Raw genomic sequence first — 19,123 nt, forward strand, 5'->3', positions numbered from 1 at the left:
TGGCGAACAGCTAGGATATGGCTACATTATGGGCTTCTTTTACTGTGGGCCTAAGCAACATGAAAGAATGTAGTTGACTTTCTGGAATCTCGATATATTAATTACAGGTCGACCTCCGGGTACTCGCCTTAACCTATATCGACTAGTAGGTCGGTGAATAATTCTTGTACCCTAACCGAACCGTCCTAGTTTAGATTACGTTATGGCACTCTAACTACAGAGTACTGCCCGAGCACCGCCTCCCGTCATCCTGGGGGGTGTATTGTCCGTCTCGGCCGCAACTGTGCGTAGTAAGCGCGGGTTCATGTAAGCCACAAGGCGCCCGGTCCGCTATTCCTTCGCAGGGCCTACCCCGGCCGGTCTGGTAGTCATATCCGTCTCAACATCTTATCTCCGATACTCCTTTCCGCTTCCAAAGGATGGTCATCGGTTTTGGCTCACTCGTCCGTGTTCGTTCGCGAACATGGGCTGTCTTATTAAGTTATTGTCCTAGCTGCGAAGGAAAGCGACAAGCAGTAATACAGTCGAGTCCAATGGAAAGCGCGTCGTTCTATCAGGCCTCTATGTAGTTGTGGTGACACTGTCCTGCAACGTTTTCGTACGGGTGAAGCTAGGGAGCAAGCCTTTCTTTGACGATCCCTCTTCATCAAGCTGTACCAGCGGGAGTCCAATCGGAGAGACATCATCCCACCGCTCTCATCTTCTCGACATCAAACCCTGGCAGCAAAGATGGGCAGCCTTGCTGATGTTCGCGTGGAGCCAATTGCCATTGTCGGTTCTGCATGCCGATTCCCTGGGGGAGCCAACTCTCCATCCAAGCTTTGGGACCTTCTCCGTTCTCCAAGGGATGTTTTGATGGACTTCCCACCAAGCCGTCTCCGGCTATCCAACTTCTACCACACAGATGGAGAGCACCATGGTTCTACTAATGTGACCAACAAATCGTACCTTTTGACTGAGGATCCGAATGTATTTGATGCGGCATTTTTCAATCTCAATGGCCTTGAAGCGCAGGCCATGGATCCGCAACATCGGATCCTTCTCGAAACGGTCTATGAAGCGCTGGAGCGTGGCGGCTGCAGCCTGGACGGCATCCAAGGGACCAAAACATCAGTTTTTGTCGGCGTGATGAACGCCGATTACTACGACATCCAGCTGCGGGACACGGAGACTATGGCTCGGTATAACGCGACTGGAACCGCGAGAAGTATTATATCAAACCGAATTTCGTACTTTTTTGACTTGAAAGGAGCATCTATGACGATTGATACAGCCTGCTCTAGCTCACTCGTTGCCTTGCACCAGGCCGTTCTTTCGCTCCAAAACAGGGAGGCCTCGGCCTCCATTGTAGCTGGTGCAAACCTGCTTCTAGATCCCACCATGTATATTGCCGAATCGAATCTGCACATGCTCTCCCCAGAGGCGCGATCACGGATGTGGGATAAGGATGCCAACGGTTATGCTCGTGGCGAAGGGTTCGCGGCCGTGTATCTCAAGCCCCTGTCGGCGGCCTTGAGGGATGGAGATGAGATCGAATGTATCATCAGAGGAACCGGTGTCAATTCTGATGGTCGAACGAAAGGCATCACCATGCCGAGCTCGGTCGCCCAGACTGAGTTGATCCGCGACACATATCGACGGGCCGGACTCGACCCGTCTGTGGATCGACCACAGTTCGTCGAATGCCACGGAACCGGGACTGCTGCCGGAGACCCGGTCGAGGCGCGGGCGGTCCATGACGCCTTTTTTCCCCCGTCGTCCAAGAGAGACAATGAGCGACCTGTGTATGCTGGCTCCATTAAGACAATTATTGGCCATCTAGAAGGCTGTGCTGGCCTTGCAGGCGTTCTCAAAGCCAGTCTGGCTCTGCAGAACCGCATCATCCCCCCTAACATGCATTTCAAGGACCTGAGTCCTTCAGTCAAACCATTCTACGGCAAGATTCAGATTCCGAAACAGCCAATCCCGTGGCCTGAGTCGACCACCTTGCGTGCGAGTGTCAATAGCTTTGGATTTGGCGGGACCAACGCCCATGTCATCCTCGAAGGGTATCACAGGGGGGGCGAGGGCCTTAACGGCGGCCGCCAGCAGGCAAGGTTAGACTCCTTCGTCGGTCCATTGCTATTCTCTGGAAATACCCAAACAACATTGAGGGCCATGATCAAAGAGTACTTTGACTACCTCAGCGCGAACCCTTCCTTGGATCTCGAAGGGCTGGCAAGGGCTCTTGAAGATCGTCGATCGAGGTTTCCTGTCAGAGCTTTTTTCTCAGGATCTAACCGCGAAGCGCTTCTCAAGTACATGGGTCAAGCCCTGATCTCCTCGGAGGGCTCCGACATTGGCACAAGGGCACTTGCATCCTCCGACACTCCTGGGCTCTTGGGGATCTTCACCGGCCAGGGTGCGCAATGGGCAACCATGGGCAAGGCGTTGATCCGCAGCTGCCCCCTTTTCCGAGTATCCATCGAAACCTGCGAAGAGTCCCTGGTCACGTCGCCAGACCCACCATCCTGGTCGCTGATGCAGGAACTTTTGGCCGACGACAAGGAGTCGCGTATCGGGCAGGCGGCGTTCTCGCAGCCACTCTGCACGGCCTTGCAAATAGCCTTAGTGGATCTGTGCTCCGCCGCGGCCATTACCTTTGATGCAGTGGTTGGCCATTCGTCCGGCGAAATCGCTGCAACCTATGCCGCCGGAATCCTGTCCGCGAAAGATGCCATCCGGATTGCCTACTACAGGGGTCTATACGCCAAGCTCGCGCAGGGGCCAGATGGACAGCCTGGTGCCATGATGGCCGTAGGCCTCTCCATGGAAGGCGCAATGTCCTTCATTGCAGAGTGTGGCCTGTATGGGAAAGTGTGTTTGGCCGCCAGCAATTCGCCCTCCAGTATCACCTTGTCGGGAGATAGAGGTGCAATTGTCCGGGCAAAGGGTTTTCTAGATGAGCGGAAGGTCTTCGCACGGCAGCTGCAAGTCGACACGGCCTACCATTCCCATCATATGCTTTCTTGCGCAGATGCCTACCTCAAGTCCTTGGAGGCATGCAAGATTAAGCCAAGTTTGCCACGTCCGGGCTGCGTATGGGTATCAAGCGTGCGTGGTGATATTGAGATTCTTGAAAAAGGGGATTTTACTAGTTTGAACGGCCAGTATTGGGTAGACAACATGGTCAAGCCCGTCCTGTTTTCTCAAGCCGTGGAATGTTCACTCTGGGCCGGAGGCCCCTTTGACATGGTGCTTGAGCTGGGTCCTCATCCCGCGTTGAAAGGGCCCGCCACCCAGGCATTGAAGTCGGCTCTTGGCACGTCACTTCCCTACGCCGGCATAATGCGTCGTGCCACAAACGAGGTCGAGGCATTCTCAGGGGCAATTGGCTACGTGTGGTCTCATCTTACTGACTACCACATTGACTTTGCTTCCTACCGCGAGGCATTCTTCAAGGAGGCCGATCGAGCTCCAGCTATCCTCAAAGACCTCCCGTCGTATCCGTGGCAGCATGACAAAGCCTACTGGAAGGAGTCTCGTATTTCTAGACAATTCCGCCTGCGGCATTCACCGTTGCACGAACTTCTGGGTAGGCGGGCCCCAGGTGACTCAGACAGTGAGATGCGCTGGCGAAATGTTCTGCGGTTGTCGGAGTTGGAATGGATCCGCGGACACGAGTTTCAAGGCCAAGCCCTATTCCCAGCGATGGGGTACATTGCAATGGCTTTGGAAGCATCTACAATTGCAACGAAAGGTCACCCAATCAGGCTTGTCGATATTGAGGATTTCCATGTCCTCCAAGCAGTCGTTCTCGAACAAGAACATCCTGGGGTGGAAATTGTGTTTAGTCTCAAGCAAACTGGCGACTCCAAATGGGACTTCGACTGCTATACCTGCTCTGATGAGTGGAAGGACCTGACCAAGACGAGCACCGGACGTCTCATTCTTTATAAGGGTGAGGGCTCCGCTTCAGATCTTCCATCGCGGCCAAAGAAACGGGCAAACCTATCACCGCTCGATCGCGAGATGTTCTACCGCAAGCTGTCTAGTCTCGGGCTCAACTACCATGGCCTGTTCAAGCCTCAAAGTTCATTCCAGAGATCCCAGTCTTATGCCACTGGGAGTGCCTCCTGGTCGCTGGGAGAGCTGGGTCAGGAATACGTTGTTCATCCCGCCGTGATGGATGTTGGATTGCATTCCATATTTGTGGCATTCGCCTCCCCCGTGAGCCATGAGCTCTGGGCGACCTACCTGCCCGTGGCAATTGACCGGTTGTCCTTCAACCCAAATATTAGCCTCTATGGCACGGATGGCGCTCTGACGATCGAGATAGATACGTTCATAACGGAATCTTCCTCGAGCACTATGAAGGGTGACGTGTATCTATTGTCTCCAGATGCCACTCCAAGCATCCTTATTGAAGGTGTTCGTCTCCAATCGTTCACAGAGGCTAAGGCGCCGAATGATCGACTGCTATTCTCCAAGGTCGTTTGGGGTGCCGACATTGCCCATGGATTCTCGTCACGTGCAGTCGAATGGGCGAACAAAGATCAATTCGAGCTCTGCGATGCAATGGAGCGTACGTCGCTCTTCTTCCTGCAGCGTGCCTTCGCCGAGTTAACCCCCTGTGAGATCGAGCAATCCGAGCCTCAGTTTCGACACCTGCGTACCGCGTTTCAGAAGGCTATCGAGCAGATTAAGGGCGGTGTACACAAAAGCATCCAAAGCGAATGGCTAGGGGACTCCTGGAATGATATAAATTCGCTTCGTCGTTCATTTGAGTCTTCAATAGATCTGGAAATGATGCATGCAATTGGTCAGTGTCTTCCCGGCGTGATACGGGGCCGTACGTCACTCTTGGAAGTTATGATGCGGGACAACCTCCTCAATCGATTCTACACAGATGGTCGACTATTTGTGCCCCTTAACCTGTATGTTGCAAAGACTGTCAAGGCCATGATACACAAGAACCCTCGTATGAAGATCCTGGAGATTGGTGCAGGTACTGGTGCCACAACGAAAGCCATCCTAGACACCATTGGAGACAAATTTGACTCATACACATACACCGACATCTCTCCCGGATTCTTCGCACAAACCCAGGAAAAATTCGTACTTCATAGGCAACAGATGCGATTTCAAACCTTGGACATCGAAAGGGACACTGTTGAACAGGGGCTTGAACGGCACAGCTATGACTTGGTAGTTGCCGCTAATGTTCTGCACGCGACGTCCCATCTACATGAAACAATGGGTCATGTCAGGTCCCTCCTTCGTCCTGGAGGCTACCTGCTCATAGTCGAGGTAACGGGTGAGACGCTGCAACTCATGTATGTTATGGGTGGCTTTCCGGGCTGGTGGTTGGGCGTGGACGATGGCCGAACGGACGGTCCGGGCATTCCTGCTGTCCAGTGGGAGGGCCTGCTGCAAATGACGGGCTTTTCCGGGATCGAGGCAACCGTTTCTGATTTGCCAATCGATGGTAAGCATTCATGCTCCGCCTTTGTCAGTCAGGCCATCGATGACAAGCTTGAATTGTTCCGCGACCCATTACCTAGAGTTGGCGATGTCCCTATCCCGGATCCAATTCTCATCCTCGGAGGAGGCACACTCCCTGTCGCAAAGCTGGTGACCGGAATTCGGAAGCTGCTAAAGCCTTTCCGTAGGAACATCGAACATGCGCCCAGCGTTGACCATTTGGCGGTTCCTCTCGAGGGTACTCGATCAGTTATCTGTCTCTCAGAGCTGGATAAGCCTCTTCTTTCCGAGGCATTGACTGATATCCGACTTTCCAAGCTTCAAGCAGTCCTGGGTAGTGCGACCAACGTGCTGTGGCTCACAAGAGACCGGCTTACAGACCATCCACATGCGAATATGATATCTGGGCTTGGCAGAACACTACAGTTTGAGCTTCCCGATATCAATATTCAGTTCCTCGATATTAGATCCGGCGTCTCGATCGGGGCGGATCAGGTTGTGATCAAGTTCCTCCAGCTTTCCCTGGCAAACTCGCCAGAATATTTACAGGAGGATGTGCAATGGAAAATTGAACCGGAGCTGTCGTTCGACGGCGAGGAATGGCAGATACCTCGTATTATCCCGTACGAAGCACTCAACGACCGGTACAACGCTGCACGCCGTCAAATAATGAAACCGCTGGACGCTTCCAAGCAGCCAGTTGAGCTTGAGTACTTCGATGGCCGTATCATTATCCGTGAAGGCAAACGCGTAACGGGCACATCTAAAGCTACGGTGCGTCTCAGGACCGTCCTCGCAACTCGATTGGTCAGTAGTCGGCTAGTGTCATTCTTCCTTTGCATGGGAGTTGAAGCCGATAATGGAAGGACTGCAGTAGCCATTACCTCCAAGCTGGGGTCTCTGATGGACATCCCGTCGACAGATGCTTGGTTCCTCCCGCAACGTACGCAGTGTGACCCAGCGTTGCTTTATTCCATTGCTGGACAGGTTCTTGCAGCCGCACTATCTTTTGCCTCACCACGCTCAGGATCCGTTATGCTGTACGAGCCGACAGAGGCCCTTGCTGAGGCAATCGTATCGAGTCCGTCCTGGGTGCAAGAGCAACCTTACTTCATCACATCCAGGCATGGTACACTTCAGAAAGGCTGGACTTATATTCATCCCCGTGTATCGCATAACATAGCAAGAGATGTACTTCCCGGTGATACCGCAGCGCTCATAGATTGCTCGAACGATTGTCCGCATTGGGCCGTGCCTCCCACGATTGGGCAACTAGTCCCTGTCGCGTCTTGCGTCGTGGAATACTTAACGCGCACACCTAGTACCTTCCGCAGTATCATCGAGCAGGCGTATTCCGAGTCACTGCTGGCTGAGTTGCCTTCCACACAGCAGTTTTCGGCCTCGATACTCCCAGTTGGAGACAGCGCGGGTCAATCCTCTTCTCTGCTTTCCTATCCTAACATCGTCAATTTCGAATGTAACAATGCGGTCTTAGCTACGGTAGCTCCACTAGACTGCACAGGGTTGTTCTCATCTGATAAGACCTATTGGATGATCGGCCTCAACTCTGAGCTTGGTCTATCCATTTGCCGTTGGATGATTGTTCATGGTGCCCGACACATTGTCATAACCAGCCGCAGTGGCAAGGTTGATGCACAGTGGCTTGACGAAATTCAATCTACGAACGGAAACGTCAAAGTATACCCTATGGATGTCACTGATCGTAAGGCAATGCACTCTGTTCATCAAGAGATCGTGAGAACGATGCCCCCCATTGCTGGAGTTTGCAATGGCGCGATGGTTCTCTCTGATAAACTTTTCATGAACATGAAGGCAGAAGATATGAACAAGGTGTTGAGACCTAAAGTAGATGGTTCGATCTACTTGGACGAGCTCTTCTCCACCGCGCAACTTGACTTCTTTATACTTTTCTCTTCACTCGCTAGTGTGGTAGGAAACGGCGGGCAGTGCAATTACCATGCCGCCAACATGTTCATGACAAGCCTCGTCTCTCAAAGGAGATCGCGTGGTTTGGCTGCTTCGGTGATCGACATTGGTCTCGTAGTGGATGTGGGTTACGTTGCTCGGGCTGGACAATCGTTGATAGACCATCTTGTGAACCTATTCTACACACCTCTATCAGAGTCGGACATTCATAAGCTATTTGCCGAGGCGGTCATGGCAAGCCCTGTGGACTCCGGATTATGTCCTGACATTATCATGGGCGTTGAGCCAGTTCATGATCTTTCCGCGTCCCTGAAGAAGCCACCTTGGTACAACAACCCGATCTTCTCGCATCTTCGACCCGGTACAGAAACAAGCTCGCAAGACAGTGAGCAATCCAGCTCGACGTCAGCTAATATCAGGGACCAGGTGAGCAGCGCCAGCTCTGCCGAGGAAGGCACAGATGCCCTCCTGCGATGCTTCGTGGCCAAGTTAGAGGCCATGCTGTCTCTTGCCACCAACAGCATTAACGTCAATGTGCCATTGCTAGACATTGGAGTTGATTCTCTACTTGCAGTCGAGATCAGACAATGGTTCCTCACCAAGCTTTATGTTGACATTCCAGTGCTGAAGGTTCTTAGCGGAGATACAGTTGTTGAGATTTGTGCGGAGGCGATTCAAAAGTTCGCGCAGATGAGCCCAAGCGTATTCCAAGGAAAGCCCAGCGCCGCTTCAAAGATCAAACAGGCAACGGCATCACCACCCAAGACAGTCAGAGAAGAGGTACAATCTACGTCGAGGGCCGGTCTTCTGCCCCCAGATCAGGACAATGACAACTCCTCAGATTCAGGGTCGCAACGGAAGTCGGGCGACAGTACCTCATCTGGTTCTGGCACCAGGACTCCGACAAGCATAGATGAGTACTTTGAGACAAAAGTGGATAAGCTTTCTCGGTCGGGTCCTATGTCCTACGCACAATCTCGTCTATGGTTCCAGCAACAACTAGTTAAAGACCCCACTGCTTTGAATATTGTTGTTCGTTTCGATGTCAAAGGCTATCTAGACGTAGATAGACTGGCAGCGGCTGTGACTGCTACAGTTAACCGACACGATGCACTCCATTCTGTTTACTTTGCCCACCTGGATACCCAAGAGCCTCTTCAAGGAGTGATTGAAGCGTCTGGAGACATTTTTCAGCACGTCAAGGTACACGACGGCAACGCTGCGAACGCTATTTTCCTGGAGATGCAGAGCAGACACTGGGACCTTGTAAGAGGCGATGTGTTCAAGGTCACTCTGTTGACATTCCCTACCAAGGTACAGTCCTTGATTATTGCATATCATCATATCGTCCTGGATGGGTTTAGCTGGCATGTTTATCTTCGCGATCTTAGCATGTCCTACCAGCAACTAGCACTGCCACCTGGAGGGCCACAAGCTCTGGATCTTGCTTTGGTAGAGGCCCAGGAGACTAAAAATGGGGAGTATGATGCTCAGTTAGAATTTTGGAGGGAGGAGCTCTCGCCCGTTCCAGAGACTTTACCACTTCTGCCATTTTCTAGCTCTAAAGTTCGACAAGACATGCAGAGCTTCCAAAGCACGACGGCGACACGTGAACTGCCTTTCGATATTCTGGCGAGTGCCAAGGCCGCCAGCCAGAGACTGAGAGTGACGCCCTTTCACTTCCACCTTGCAGTTGCTCAGGTCCTGTTGTACGAATTGACGAATACTGGCGATCTTTGTATAGGAGTGACGGATGCCAATCGGACCAATAGAAAGTTCGCTGAGACGGTTGGATTCTTCCTAAATTTGGTGCCCTTGCGCCTTCGCGTCAAACCGACCGACTCATTTACTGAAGTACTCCGGCGGGCATCGAAGAAGGCCCTGTCCGCAATGGAGCATTCTGGAGTGCCTATTGACGTAGTCCTTCGTGAACTCAACATCCAGCGATCGTTAGACCACAGTCCGCTGTTCCAGGTTGTGTTCAACTACAGGGTTGGTGATATGCTTCAGGTCCCATTTGGAGGCGGCCAACTTGAACTTCATTCCAGCATAGAAGCTCGAAGTCCGTACGATGTCGTATTCAATGTCACCCAATGCCCTGGTGGAACGAGCTACCTCCAGGTTACTTCTCGGGATGCCTTGTACGCCCCTGAGGTTTCCGGCGTGATATGCGACATGTATATTCGTCTCCTAGAGAATTTCGCTGGGGACACCTTCATGCAAATACAGGACGGTCTCCTTAACGACAAAAGCGAACCGGGGGTAGGGCTTGGGCCTCGCCTCGAATTTGGCTGGCCTCGAACCATGAGCGAGCTATTTTCTCAGCGTGCAGCAACTGACGCGAATAGTATTGCCGTGAAGGACTGCAAGGGGCCTGTGAGTTACGCAGAGCTACAGCAGCAGGTCGCCGACATCACACAGGACATATTGGGGTGCAACCCTCCGCCCAATGCACGGGTTGCTGTCTGCATTCAGCCTTCGAGGCATACGATAGCTGCGATGCTGGCGACTCTTGCAGCTGGGTGTGTGTATGTGCCTATTGATATAACTTTACCTGAAGCTCGGCGAAGAGCTATCCTGGACAGCTGTCGACCGAGCGTCATATTGTGCGACCGCACGTCATCAGGCAGTGTCGACCGACTCGCTCCACAAGAATCCAGGAAAATTGATCTAGGCGATTCGCCAACACGTGTAACCACGACTGCAATGCCCAAACCAGTTGCGGACGATCCGGCTTTCTTGCTCTACAGTAGTGGATCAACCGGGATCCCGAAAGGTATTTTACTTCCTCAGAAAGGCTATATGAACTACCTAGCATCGAAAGGTTACCACCTATCCTTGGGGCAAGAGATTGTCCTGCAGCAGAGCTCAGTGGGCTTCGACATGTCCATTGCCCAGATCGGAAACGCCCTTGCTCATGGAGGCACTGTCGTGGTTGTCCCGCAGAGTGTCCGGGGGGACCCTGTTGCGACGGCACAGTTGATGCTTCAGGAGAAGGTTACTTTCATGATTGGGACGCCGTCTGAGTACCTGATGCTCCTTCAACATGGCGGTGACTACCTCCGTCAATACAGGGACTGGCGACATGCCTGTCTCGGTGGTGAGTCGGTGACAGAGCCACTAAAGCGTGAGTTCCGGCGCTTGTCTCCTAACTGTCCCAATGTGACTGATTGCTATGGACCAACGGAAATTTCCGCTGCTACTTCATTCAACACGCTTGACCTGCACCGGGATGCAGCCAATGAATATCCGACGGTTGGAAGGCCGATTCCCAATTCGACTATATACATCTTAGGTGAGAATGGGGAACTCGTCCCACCGGGCTTCGTTGGCGAAATATGCATTGGTGGTGTCGGGGTCGCCCTCGGGTACTGGAACCTGCCAGACCTTGACAAGCAAAAGTTTATCCATGACCCTTTTGCATCTTCAGCAGACAGGCGCCTGGGCTGGACGAGGTTGTACAAGACTGGCGACCGTGGGAGGCTGGGGCCAGACGGGGGCCTGATATTTATGGGCCGACTCGATGGTGACACGCAGATCAAGCTACGTGGCTTACGGATCGACCTCGAAGAGGTGGCCAACAGCCTGCTTCAAGTCGCCGCCGGACTGCTTTCAGACACGGTGGTGTCGGTACGGGGGGACCCAGAATTCCTTGTCGCTCATGCAGTACCGGCCAGGGGTCAAAAGGTGACGAATAGCGATCTCGAGTCGTTCAAGAAATCCTTGCCTCTACCCCAATACATGTGTCCGGCAGCTATAGTGTTACTTGATCGTCTTCCCACCACTCCGAATGGGAAGGTCGACCGGAAGGCTTTACAGGATAAGCCTCTGCCTACTCAGCCTGACTCGTCATTTCCCACCGAGACTCTAAGTGTTGCAGAGGGGGAGCTCCGCCTGGTCTGGCAGGATGTTCTGCCGCAGACCACTCAGACCGGGCGAATTGATCCACAAACGGACTTCTTCATGGCGGGCGGCAACTCCCTTCTCCTGGCCAAACTCCAGGCAGCGATCAAGAATACATACGGCTTATCCATCGCCCTCAAGGATCTGTACCGGTGTTCTACGTTGGGACGGATGGCTACTCTGATTGATGCCGAGAAGAAGAACCAGCCCTTCTCCGAGACAATCGACTGGGAGGAGGAGACACGCGTGCCCGGCGGCCTCGCACGCGGCCAACGGTCGCGAGAGCCCAAAACAACTGATCTGCACATCGCCCTCACGGGATCGACCGGGTTTCTGGGGGTGGAGATTTTGAAGGCCTTGCTCGAGCAGCCGACCGTCAGCAAAATCCATTGTCTTGCAGTAGACGCGCAGCACGGTCAGAGTCTCCCAAAATCCCATAAGATTGTTATCTACCCTGGATCCCTTAATGTTTCTGCTCTAGGGTTGAGTACCAGGGAAGTCGACTTTTTGAAGTCGACCGTAGACGCCTTGGTCCATGCGGGTGCAAATGGACATTGCCTAAACAACTACTTCTCGCTGCGAATGCCCAATCTAGGATCAACTCGCTTCCTCACCGAGCTGGCGCTCTCGAGAGGCGTTCCCCTACACTACGTTTCTTCTAACCGGGTGGCGTTACTCTCCGGCGATGTCGCGCTCCCTCCGGGGTCAGTATCGGCATTTCCGCCGCCCAAGACTGGCAGCGATGGCTTTACTGCGTCGAAATGGGCCAGCGAGCGATATCTGGAGAATGTTGCCGAGGCGACGGGGTTGGATGTGTGCATCCACCGACCTTGTGCGCTGACAGGCGACCAAGCGCCCAGCGAGGATGCCTTGAATGCGATCCTGCGGTTTTCTGTGCTGATGAAAGTCGTACCACAGTTTCCCAATGTAAGAGGATTCTTTGATTTTGAGAAGGTGGGAGTTGTGGCAGCCAACATAGTGAAGAAAGCTTTGCAGAGTGTGCAGGTAACCAGGGATCATGCCACATTGCTTGCATCATTCACCCATCACTCCAGTGGGGTCAAGGTGCCGGTTGACAAGATCCAGGAGCGTATGCAGGACCTTTATGGTGGGGTATTCGGTCGCCTTGCGCTTGCAGATTGGGTGCAGAGAGCCCGCACTTTGGGAATCGAGCCCCTGGTAGCCAGCTACCTGGAGGCCATGGAGTCGCGAGGCGAGGAGATGGCGTTTCCCTTCCTAGGGATGCCAAGCGACTAAGAGTGTTGTAGTTGGGCTTCTTTGTTTGATATTCCGCGTTTTCTTATTTGTCCTCCCTTATTTCCTAGTTTTCTTATCTTACCAAAACATCTAATATTTATACTATACTAGTATTATAGTATTGCACATGAAGAAGGGTGCGCAGTCGGCAGTCAGAAGAACCTGTCTTGGTTATGAAAGACCAGGATCTATAGATGGTTTTCTGGTATATTGTAAGAGATATCGCCAGGGCCCGATATTCCACAAGACTAAAAGATCATAATGATTCTGGATCAACGATCCAGAATGCCCTGGAGTCACCTATATAGTATACCCGTCGTTACAATCTTGAAGAAAAAGAGTATAGAAGAAGTATAGAGATAGTAAAATAAGTAATATTATAGAAGAAAGTGTATTTTGATAGAATAAATAGAGCAAAAAAAAGTTCTGATTCTCTAAGATAAAAGTTTATGAAAAGAGAATATTATATATAGTATTCGCGCTAAGTTGTTTGGCTCTGGTTATTATAAAGACTAATAATAGTGGTAGTAAGACTTCTATAAATTTTAAGAATTTAGTATAACACAGTTTATAGTTAACGTTAGACCATTATATTATTATATAATCAGTTACAGTCAACAGTAGTTAACATATTAACTACTCCCGGATGAGTTAAAGAGAAAACTGGAAGTCGGTTTAATTACTCCGGGAGCAGCCAGAGTACTAGATATATATTTAAAGAGTACTTAGTAAGTAATTTAGAGTAGTTACTCCCAGAGTGCTTACTGATTTACTTCTATGATATCTTTACAAAAGCGGTGGTACCCTTATTAGGCAAGTGCACAAGAACCGTTCGTTATAGAGCTAGTTACTTGCTCTTACTTTAAGTACGTGGCCACGTGAGATGTGTTGGTACCCGATGTCGATCTTGGGATGTACATTTTGAATGCACAGTACTCCGTCCTTGGGGTTGAGAGTTTGGATATGGAGGGTTTTCTATTTACTTATTTTTTATTCTGAGAGGGTTGAGGGGATATTTTGGTAAGAAGGGGTATAAATTGGATATTTGCTTCTGTACAGAGAAGATAGGATATATTTATTATGGAGAGTTGGGAGGAGGTACGGAGCACTTACTGTACATGCGGGATGCCCAAGTATAGATCTCACACAACCTGGTCGAATGCAATGCAGGGTCAGCAACGTAATTTGATTGATTTGCGACCCATCTCCTGCAAACAACATAGCATACATCACTTGGTACCCACTTACGACCAGCTTACTTCACAACCACCGTGGTATACATGGAAACGGAAGTCAAAACGAGACACACAGGACGAACAACTCAACATCTACACGTCGGAATCCCAATCAGGGACACCCACCTCGCTTCAACCAACGAATGCATACACACCTAAGCCAAATGCACGACAACAATCACTACCACCTCACGCTCAAACGTTCTGTTCCTAGGGACAGGGACAGGTCAGTCAGGTAGTACTCTCCCTCGGTACCTAATAAGGACCTAAACCGAAGAGAGGTAGTGGAATGAGAAATTACTGGAGCTCCAGCCAATCCACAGCCACATGGATGAAAGAATCCATTCAGAGGAAGAACGGAGACAGAGAAAAAGAGAGGAAAATCGCGGCAAACAGAAAATACCCCGCCAATGACAAAAAGCCAAGCGTTGGAATTTCGATGCTGCGGTGTGGTTGGCCCGTTGGTTGGGTTTCTTGAGGTGTCTGTCGTGGCAGCTTTGGAGTGGGATGCTTTCTTTTAGCTGCAGCATGCAGCAATCCTTATTTGGATTTGCTTTTTGCGTAGTAGGGATTTTGGCTTCTTTATTTGCCGTGGAGGTCCATCTTGCCTACACCAGTGGACGGACTTCATGGCAATGATTCGATCATGGAAGGGAGGGGGTGTGGGATCTCATTCTTATCTGGCAACGGATTTCATGCAGTAGGGGGAAACAAATTAAAAAAAAAATTATTACCCAAAAACTAAAATACATAATATATGATAATTTTAAAAAAATAGGAAAAAAAAAAAGAAATAAGGGCCTGAGAGTGGATTTCAGTGGATTGAATTCCGGTCATGAGCTTTTGCACGCCTGGTATTCCGTACGTCTGGTACAGGTACTGGTACCGTCTGAACCGGTACGGTACAAGATCACCTATCATGCATCCATCATGTAAGTTACGGATTGTGTCTTGCATTGCATGAAGAATTGATCATGTGAGGCTGCCTACTCAAATTCCATTTCCATCTGCATCGAATCACTGCGAAGCTTCATTATAGAACATATGGGTATCAGTCGACACACTTTTTCGATTATTGCTACCGACGTAACGGGTTGGGATCCGTTCTCGACGGTCGGACAGTGGAATTCCAATTCTTGAGGCAGGACGGAGAAGAATGGATACGCTGCTGCGTCCTACCTGAGCTTACACCGCATTTTCCGCAGAGCTGCTCAATCTAGTAACTGGGCCCGTGTACTAGGTACCTTTCGTTGGTGGATCACATCAAATATCAAGCGTCCCGTTCGCCTCTACAGGTACTCTCAACGGCCCAACAATGCATCCATGTTTGAGCTGGCCCGACTCCGCTTGTTGGAATTTGCTACCTCGGAGGAAATTAAGGGGGGAGAAAAATAGAATCATACCTTCGATCTATCAATATGACAAATACGACCGTTGGCAAGCCTCCTGCACGGCAGACCGACAGTCACAGTTGGAAGCGACTCTGTCCAAAAGTAGGCTTTGATGCACCGTAGATCTCACTGAAGTTGCCGTTTTCTGGTGTACGGAGTAGCTTTAGCACTATTTTGGCGATCACCCCAGAGACATTTCGGCCGGTTCTAAACCAAGGTATGGAGTATAAGCGACACTTCACGTCATGAGCATTTGCCAGACCGCCTTCATTAAACGAACGGCATTAGGGCAGTGTCTCTGAATATTGCGCAGCCTTCGCTAGAACTTCTAGCGTTAGTAGCACAGACAGCCTATCCACTGCCGAATTGAATAGTCTCGCCGCAATGCTAGAGCTCCATCGAAGGGATTGGACGAAGTCTAGTGGGCCGCTTTCATTCATCGGTTCTGTACGGACGGAATGGAAGCACCCCTGGACTTCTGAGCATGTCTGACCGCAGGTCAGCCATGCAGGAAGAGGGCTTCGCGGTGGCAGAGGCCTTAGAAGACGCACAAAGAACTGGTGATCAATGCAGCAAGCGATGCAAACCTGTCATTTAACGGCTGTACGCCAAAATCCCCAGCTGGTAAGGCAAGCTGCGCCAAAAGTCCGGGACTTTGGGGCCCTATCCGTCGTGCCGTGTCTGCAACCAGGGAACCACCAGGGACGAAAGTGGAGCCTTCCAGTCGCAAGGCGACCTCAATTCTGTCACGCAGCTTGCTTAAGGCTTGGGATAGACCTCCCGGCAGCTAATTCTTTTCCAGACTGTATAGCTCCAAGGAGGAAAGGCCGGATGAGTTCCTATTTGCCGATATGACCCAGTTTCCTGATTTCTCCACCCGAGGTCCTAGTCTGGAACAAATGAGGCGTAACACGGGAAGTTTGCCGCACCGCGGCCACGGTCCTTGAAAAACGCCCAAGACGCGCGCACGGTGGAAATCCCAGGCGGCAGTTTTTGATTAATCGAATGCATCGATTGAGTGATTTGCTCTTGTATTACTCCCTTTCCAGGTTCTATGACCACGTTTGTTGTCTCGCATTGCTTATTAACGTGACGGGTGGTAGCCCCATTTTGTGGATACGTGTCCCGGTGCAGATTTCCCAATAATCATGTCCACCAGAAGTCCAATAGTTTGAGAAGCAATTGGTCCGGGGAATTATCCTGCTGAACCGTTAAGGATCTCGGGGCGTACTTTTTCTCCCAATCATTCAATTTTCTAATTTTCTTTTTAATACCTTGTCTACCCACATGTCCCTCTCCCCTTTGGTGACCACTGCGTCAGTGATGCCTTACCATATACCAAAAAAAACCACCAACTCCTGAAGGAGCAATTTCTGGGGCTAGTTCGTCAAAAGTACTTTCGCTTCGATGCAAACAAACCTCGTCATCGGACATTATGCCGAAAGAAAGCGGTGTATGAAATCCAGCGCGATGGATCCGTAGTAGTAGTACCATTCGCACCAATACTAGGCTCACCGGGGTGGGCGACCCGCTGATAGGATGATTATGCGTATCAGAAACGGAGTTGACCTTAGTGAGAGTAAGAATTCCCATCGATCAGTCATGTGGGGTGAATGTCTTGGCGCCCACGGCCACAACACTGGATAAGTTAGTCCCTCAAAGAATCTGGTCAGACTATTGAATCGATCCTCACCCCCCTTTGGCCTTCTCACCAGTCACAGCCCACAGCCCAGACAGTCCACGTTCCTACGAGGTTATTGATAGTAACCATCTACCGTCGGCTCGTTTCCTCGTCCGGGGTCCAGATCCAGCGCCTTCAGTGTGGTACCGTTCAGATCCCGAAATCAACGCACAGCCTCCAGGGTTAATTGGGTTGATTAATCGGATTGTCGTCATGTCATCATTCCAGAAATGGACGGTCTCTGAGGTAGGAATCTGAACACCTTGCGCGGTATTGCCACGGGTAGGAGAACCGTAAATACTGGATTCATTCTCACTTTTCAAACTTTAGCCGTACATCGATATCGCAGGGACCTTGTTAGAGGGACCGTTCTATGATGAGCCCAGAAATGAGTTCCGGTTTGTTGATATCTGGGAGCAGAAATTCTATGTGGTGGACTTAGCCAAAGGCCCAGACTCGTTGAAGACTATTGACACGTCTGCTTCAATCGGGTGCGTGGATAGACGCCCCTGCAGCTGTAGCTTGTCCGGCAACCTTGAACTGATCAGCGGAACGGGAAATTAGGGTAACTGCTAACATCAAAGATACTGGTGATGCCTACAACGGCCAGATAATCGTAGCCGCAAAACATGGGTATGCTCTTCTCGACCACGCCACGGGCCAGCTCTCGTACATCTCCAAGGTTTGGGATGACCAGAAGGACCCAGAAAGAGCCCGCATGTGAGTGAAATCCAAGTTTGCCCAGCTACTGTTCGTGAAATCTGACTAAGCGGATTCACCCAAAACAGAATGCGTTTCAACGATGGTGCGGTCGACAGCCATGGGCGGTTCTGGGCTGGTTCAATGAATGACCCCAAAGTGCAGTCCCCGGTCAACGAGGCCGTCCTCTTCAGACTGGACCCCGACATGAGCGTGCACCGTATGGTCGAAGGTCTGACTATTCCCAATGGGATTGGTTGGAACCATGCGGACGATACAATGTACCTGACCGACTCACCCACCGGCAAAATTTACGCGTTTGACTTCGATGCCCAAACCGGAGAGATCAGCAACCGTAGAGTCCACTTTGACCTGGGAGAACCAAAAGAACCCGATGGTTTTGCCATTGATGCAGAAGGCTGTATCTGGAGCGCCATTTACGGGGGTGGTAAAGTCATCCGTATCTCACCGGAAGGGAAAGTCATTGGAGAAGTATTGCTTCCAACGAGAAACATCACCTGTCCGATCTTCGTTGGAACTGAACTACTCATCACCACCGCCAAGGATGATATTGATGATGAGCAGTTCCCGAACTCAATCCGGTATGGAGGGCGAGTCTATAAGGTTAACGTGGGAATCAGGGGCAAGCCCAAGAATGAGTTTCGATTCCAAAACTGATGTATGCATAGCACAGTTAGTATTATGGAGGACGAAGCAATGACCACACAGCCCTGGTGAAAGATCAACCAGATAGTACCAATTAGGAGCCAGCCTGTGGGACCATCGTACCGTTCATCAGGAAGTAACCCGTTTACCTAGAGATGGTGTTTGCCGAGGTGAAACACCTCCTTGTGTTCTGGGAAGGGAGATTCGAATATAGTTTTTTTTTTCTCACAGCCGAAACCCGGATTGTTTCCTGGAGGATTGAAAATATGCAAATTCGAACAGCCGCAGAAGGTCATCGAGTCCTTGTGCGACCAGTACGTTTGTCCGTCGAACTATTGGACAATTCGTTGGTCGAGCGGTTTCCGGACTCTTGGCGCCGATGCATATGAAGTATTCGCCGAAGTAATCCCTTGCAGTAGTCCATTTGTTCTTCACGACCAATATGAAGATGTTTGTGTTGGGTGTAAGAATGTGGATGACGACTGATGGCTGCAGATTGGGCTTACTTTAGGTGCGGGAGTGACCGCAGCCTCGAGACGGCATCCAATAAGGGTAAAAGGCCATGCACGTACTTTTAAAAGTGGGAAAAGCAAGCTGAAGAAATCCTCGTATATGTATAACGTAAGAAGAGGTCTATTCTGTGACCATAGAACATCCGAAACTACATATGTCTGGAGCTCCAATGTCTGTCTCTTTATTTTACATTTATTGTCAATTGTTTCCGGATGATTAAGCGTACTATCGGTGGGGATTGGATGGAAGGCCATATGTACATCAAAAACGGACAAGGTGCCATTTTATGGGCTGACTAGGTAAAAGTGATCAATAAGGTGAAGCTGAGGGCTATGAAAGAAGACTTCTTTTGTTTTTTTTTTTTTTTT

The 19,123-nt window shown here is 50.7% G+C and overlaps 2 protein-coding genes across 2 annotated transcripts; both read left to right on the forward strand.

The window, feature by feature from the left end:
* Positions 1 to 183: 183 nt before the first annotated feature.
* On the forward strand, positions 184 to 12,656 carry BDV38DRAFT_164443 (uncharacterized protein). Its single transcript, XM_032051844.1, has one exon. The coding sequence runs from the start codon at positions 730 to 732 to the stop codon at positions 12,568 to 12,570; it is 11,841 nt and encodes a 3,946-aa protein (XP_031910424.1). The 5' UTR covers positions 184 to 729; the 3' UTR covers positions 12,571 to 12,656.
* A 4,181-nt stretch (positions 12,657 to 16,837) lies between these two features.
* On the forward strand, positions 16,838 to 18,361 carry BDV38DRAFT_164460 (SMP-30/gluconolactonase/LRE family protein). Its single transcript, XM_032051845.1, has 4 exons — positions 16,838 to 17,123; positions 17,208 to 17,368; positions 17,442 to 17,597; positions 17,666 to 18,361. The coding sequence occupies exons 1-4, from the start codon at positions 17,091 to 17,093 to the stop codon at positions 18,252 to 18,254; spliced, it is 939 nt and encodes a 312-aa protein (XP_031910425.1). The 5' UTR covers positions 16,838 to 17,090; the 3' UTR covers positions 18,255 to 18,361.
* The last annotated feature ends 762 nt before the right edge of the window (positions 18,362 to 19,123 follow it).

Source organism: Aspergillus pseudotamarii, assembly GCF_009193445.1.
Source record: "Aspergillus pseudotamarii strain CBS 117625 unplaced genomic scaffold BDV38scaffold_55, whole genome shotgun sequence".
NCBI lineage: Eukaryota > Fungi > Ascomycota > Eurotiomycetes > Eurotiales > Aspergillaceae > Aspergillus > Aspergillus pseudotamarii.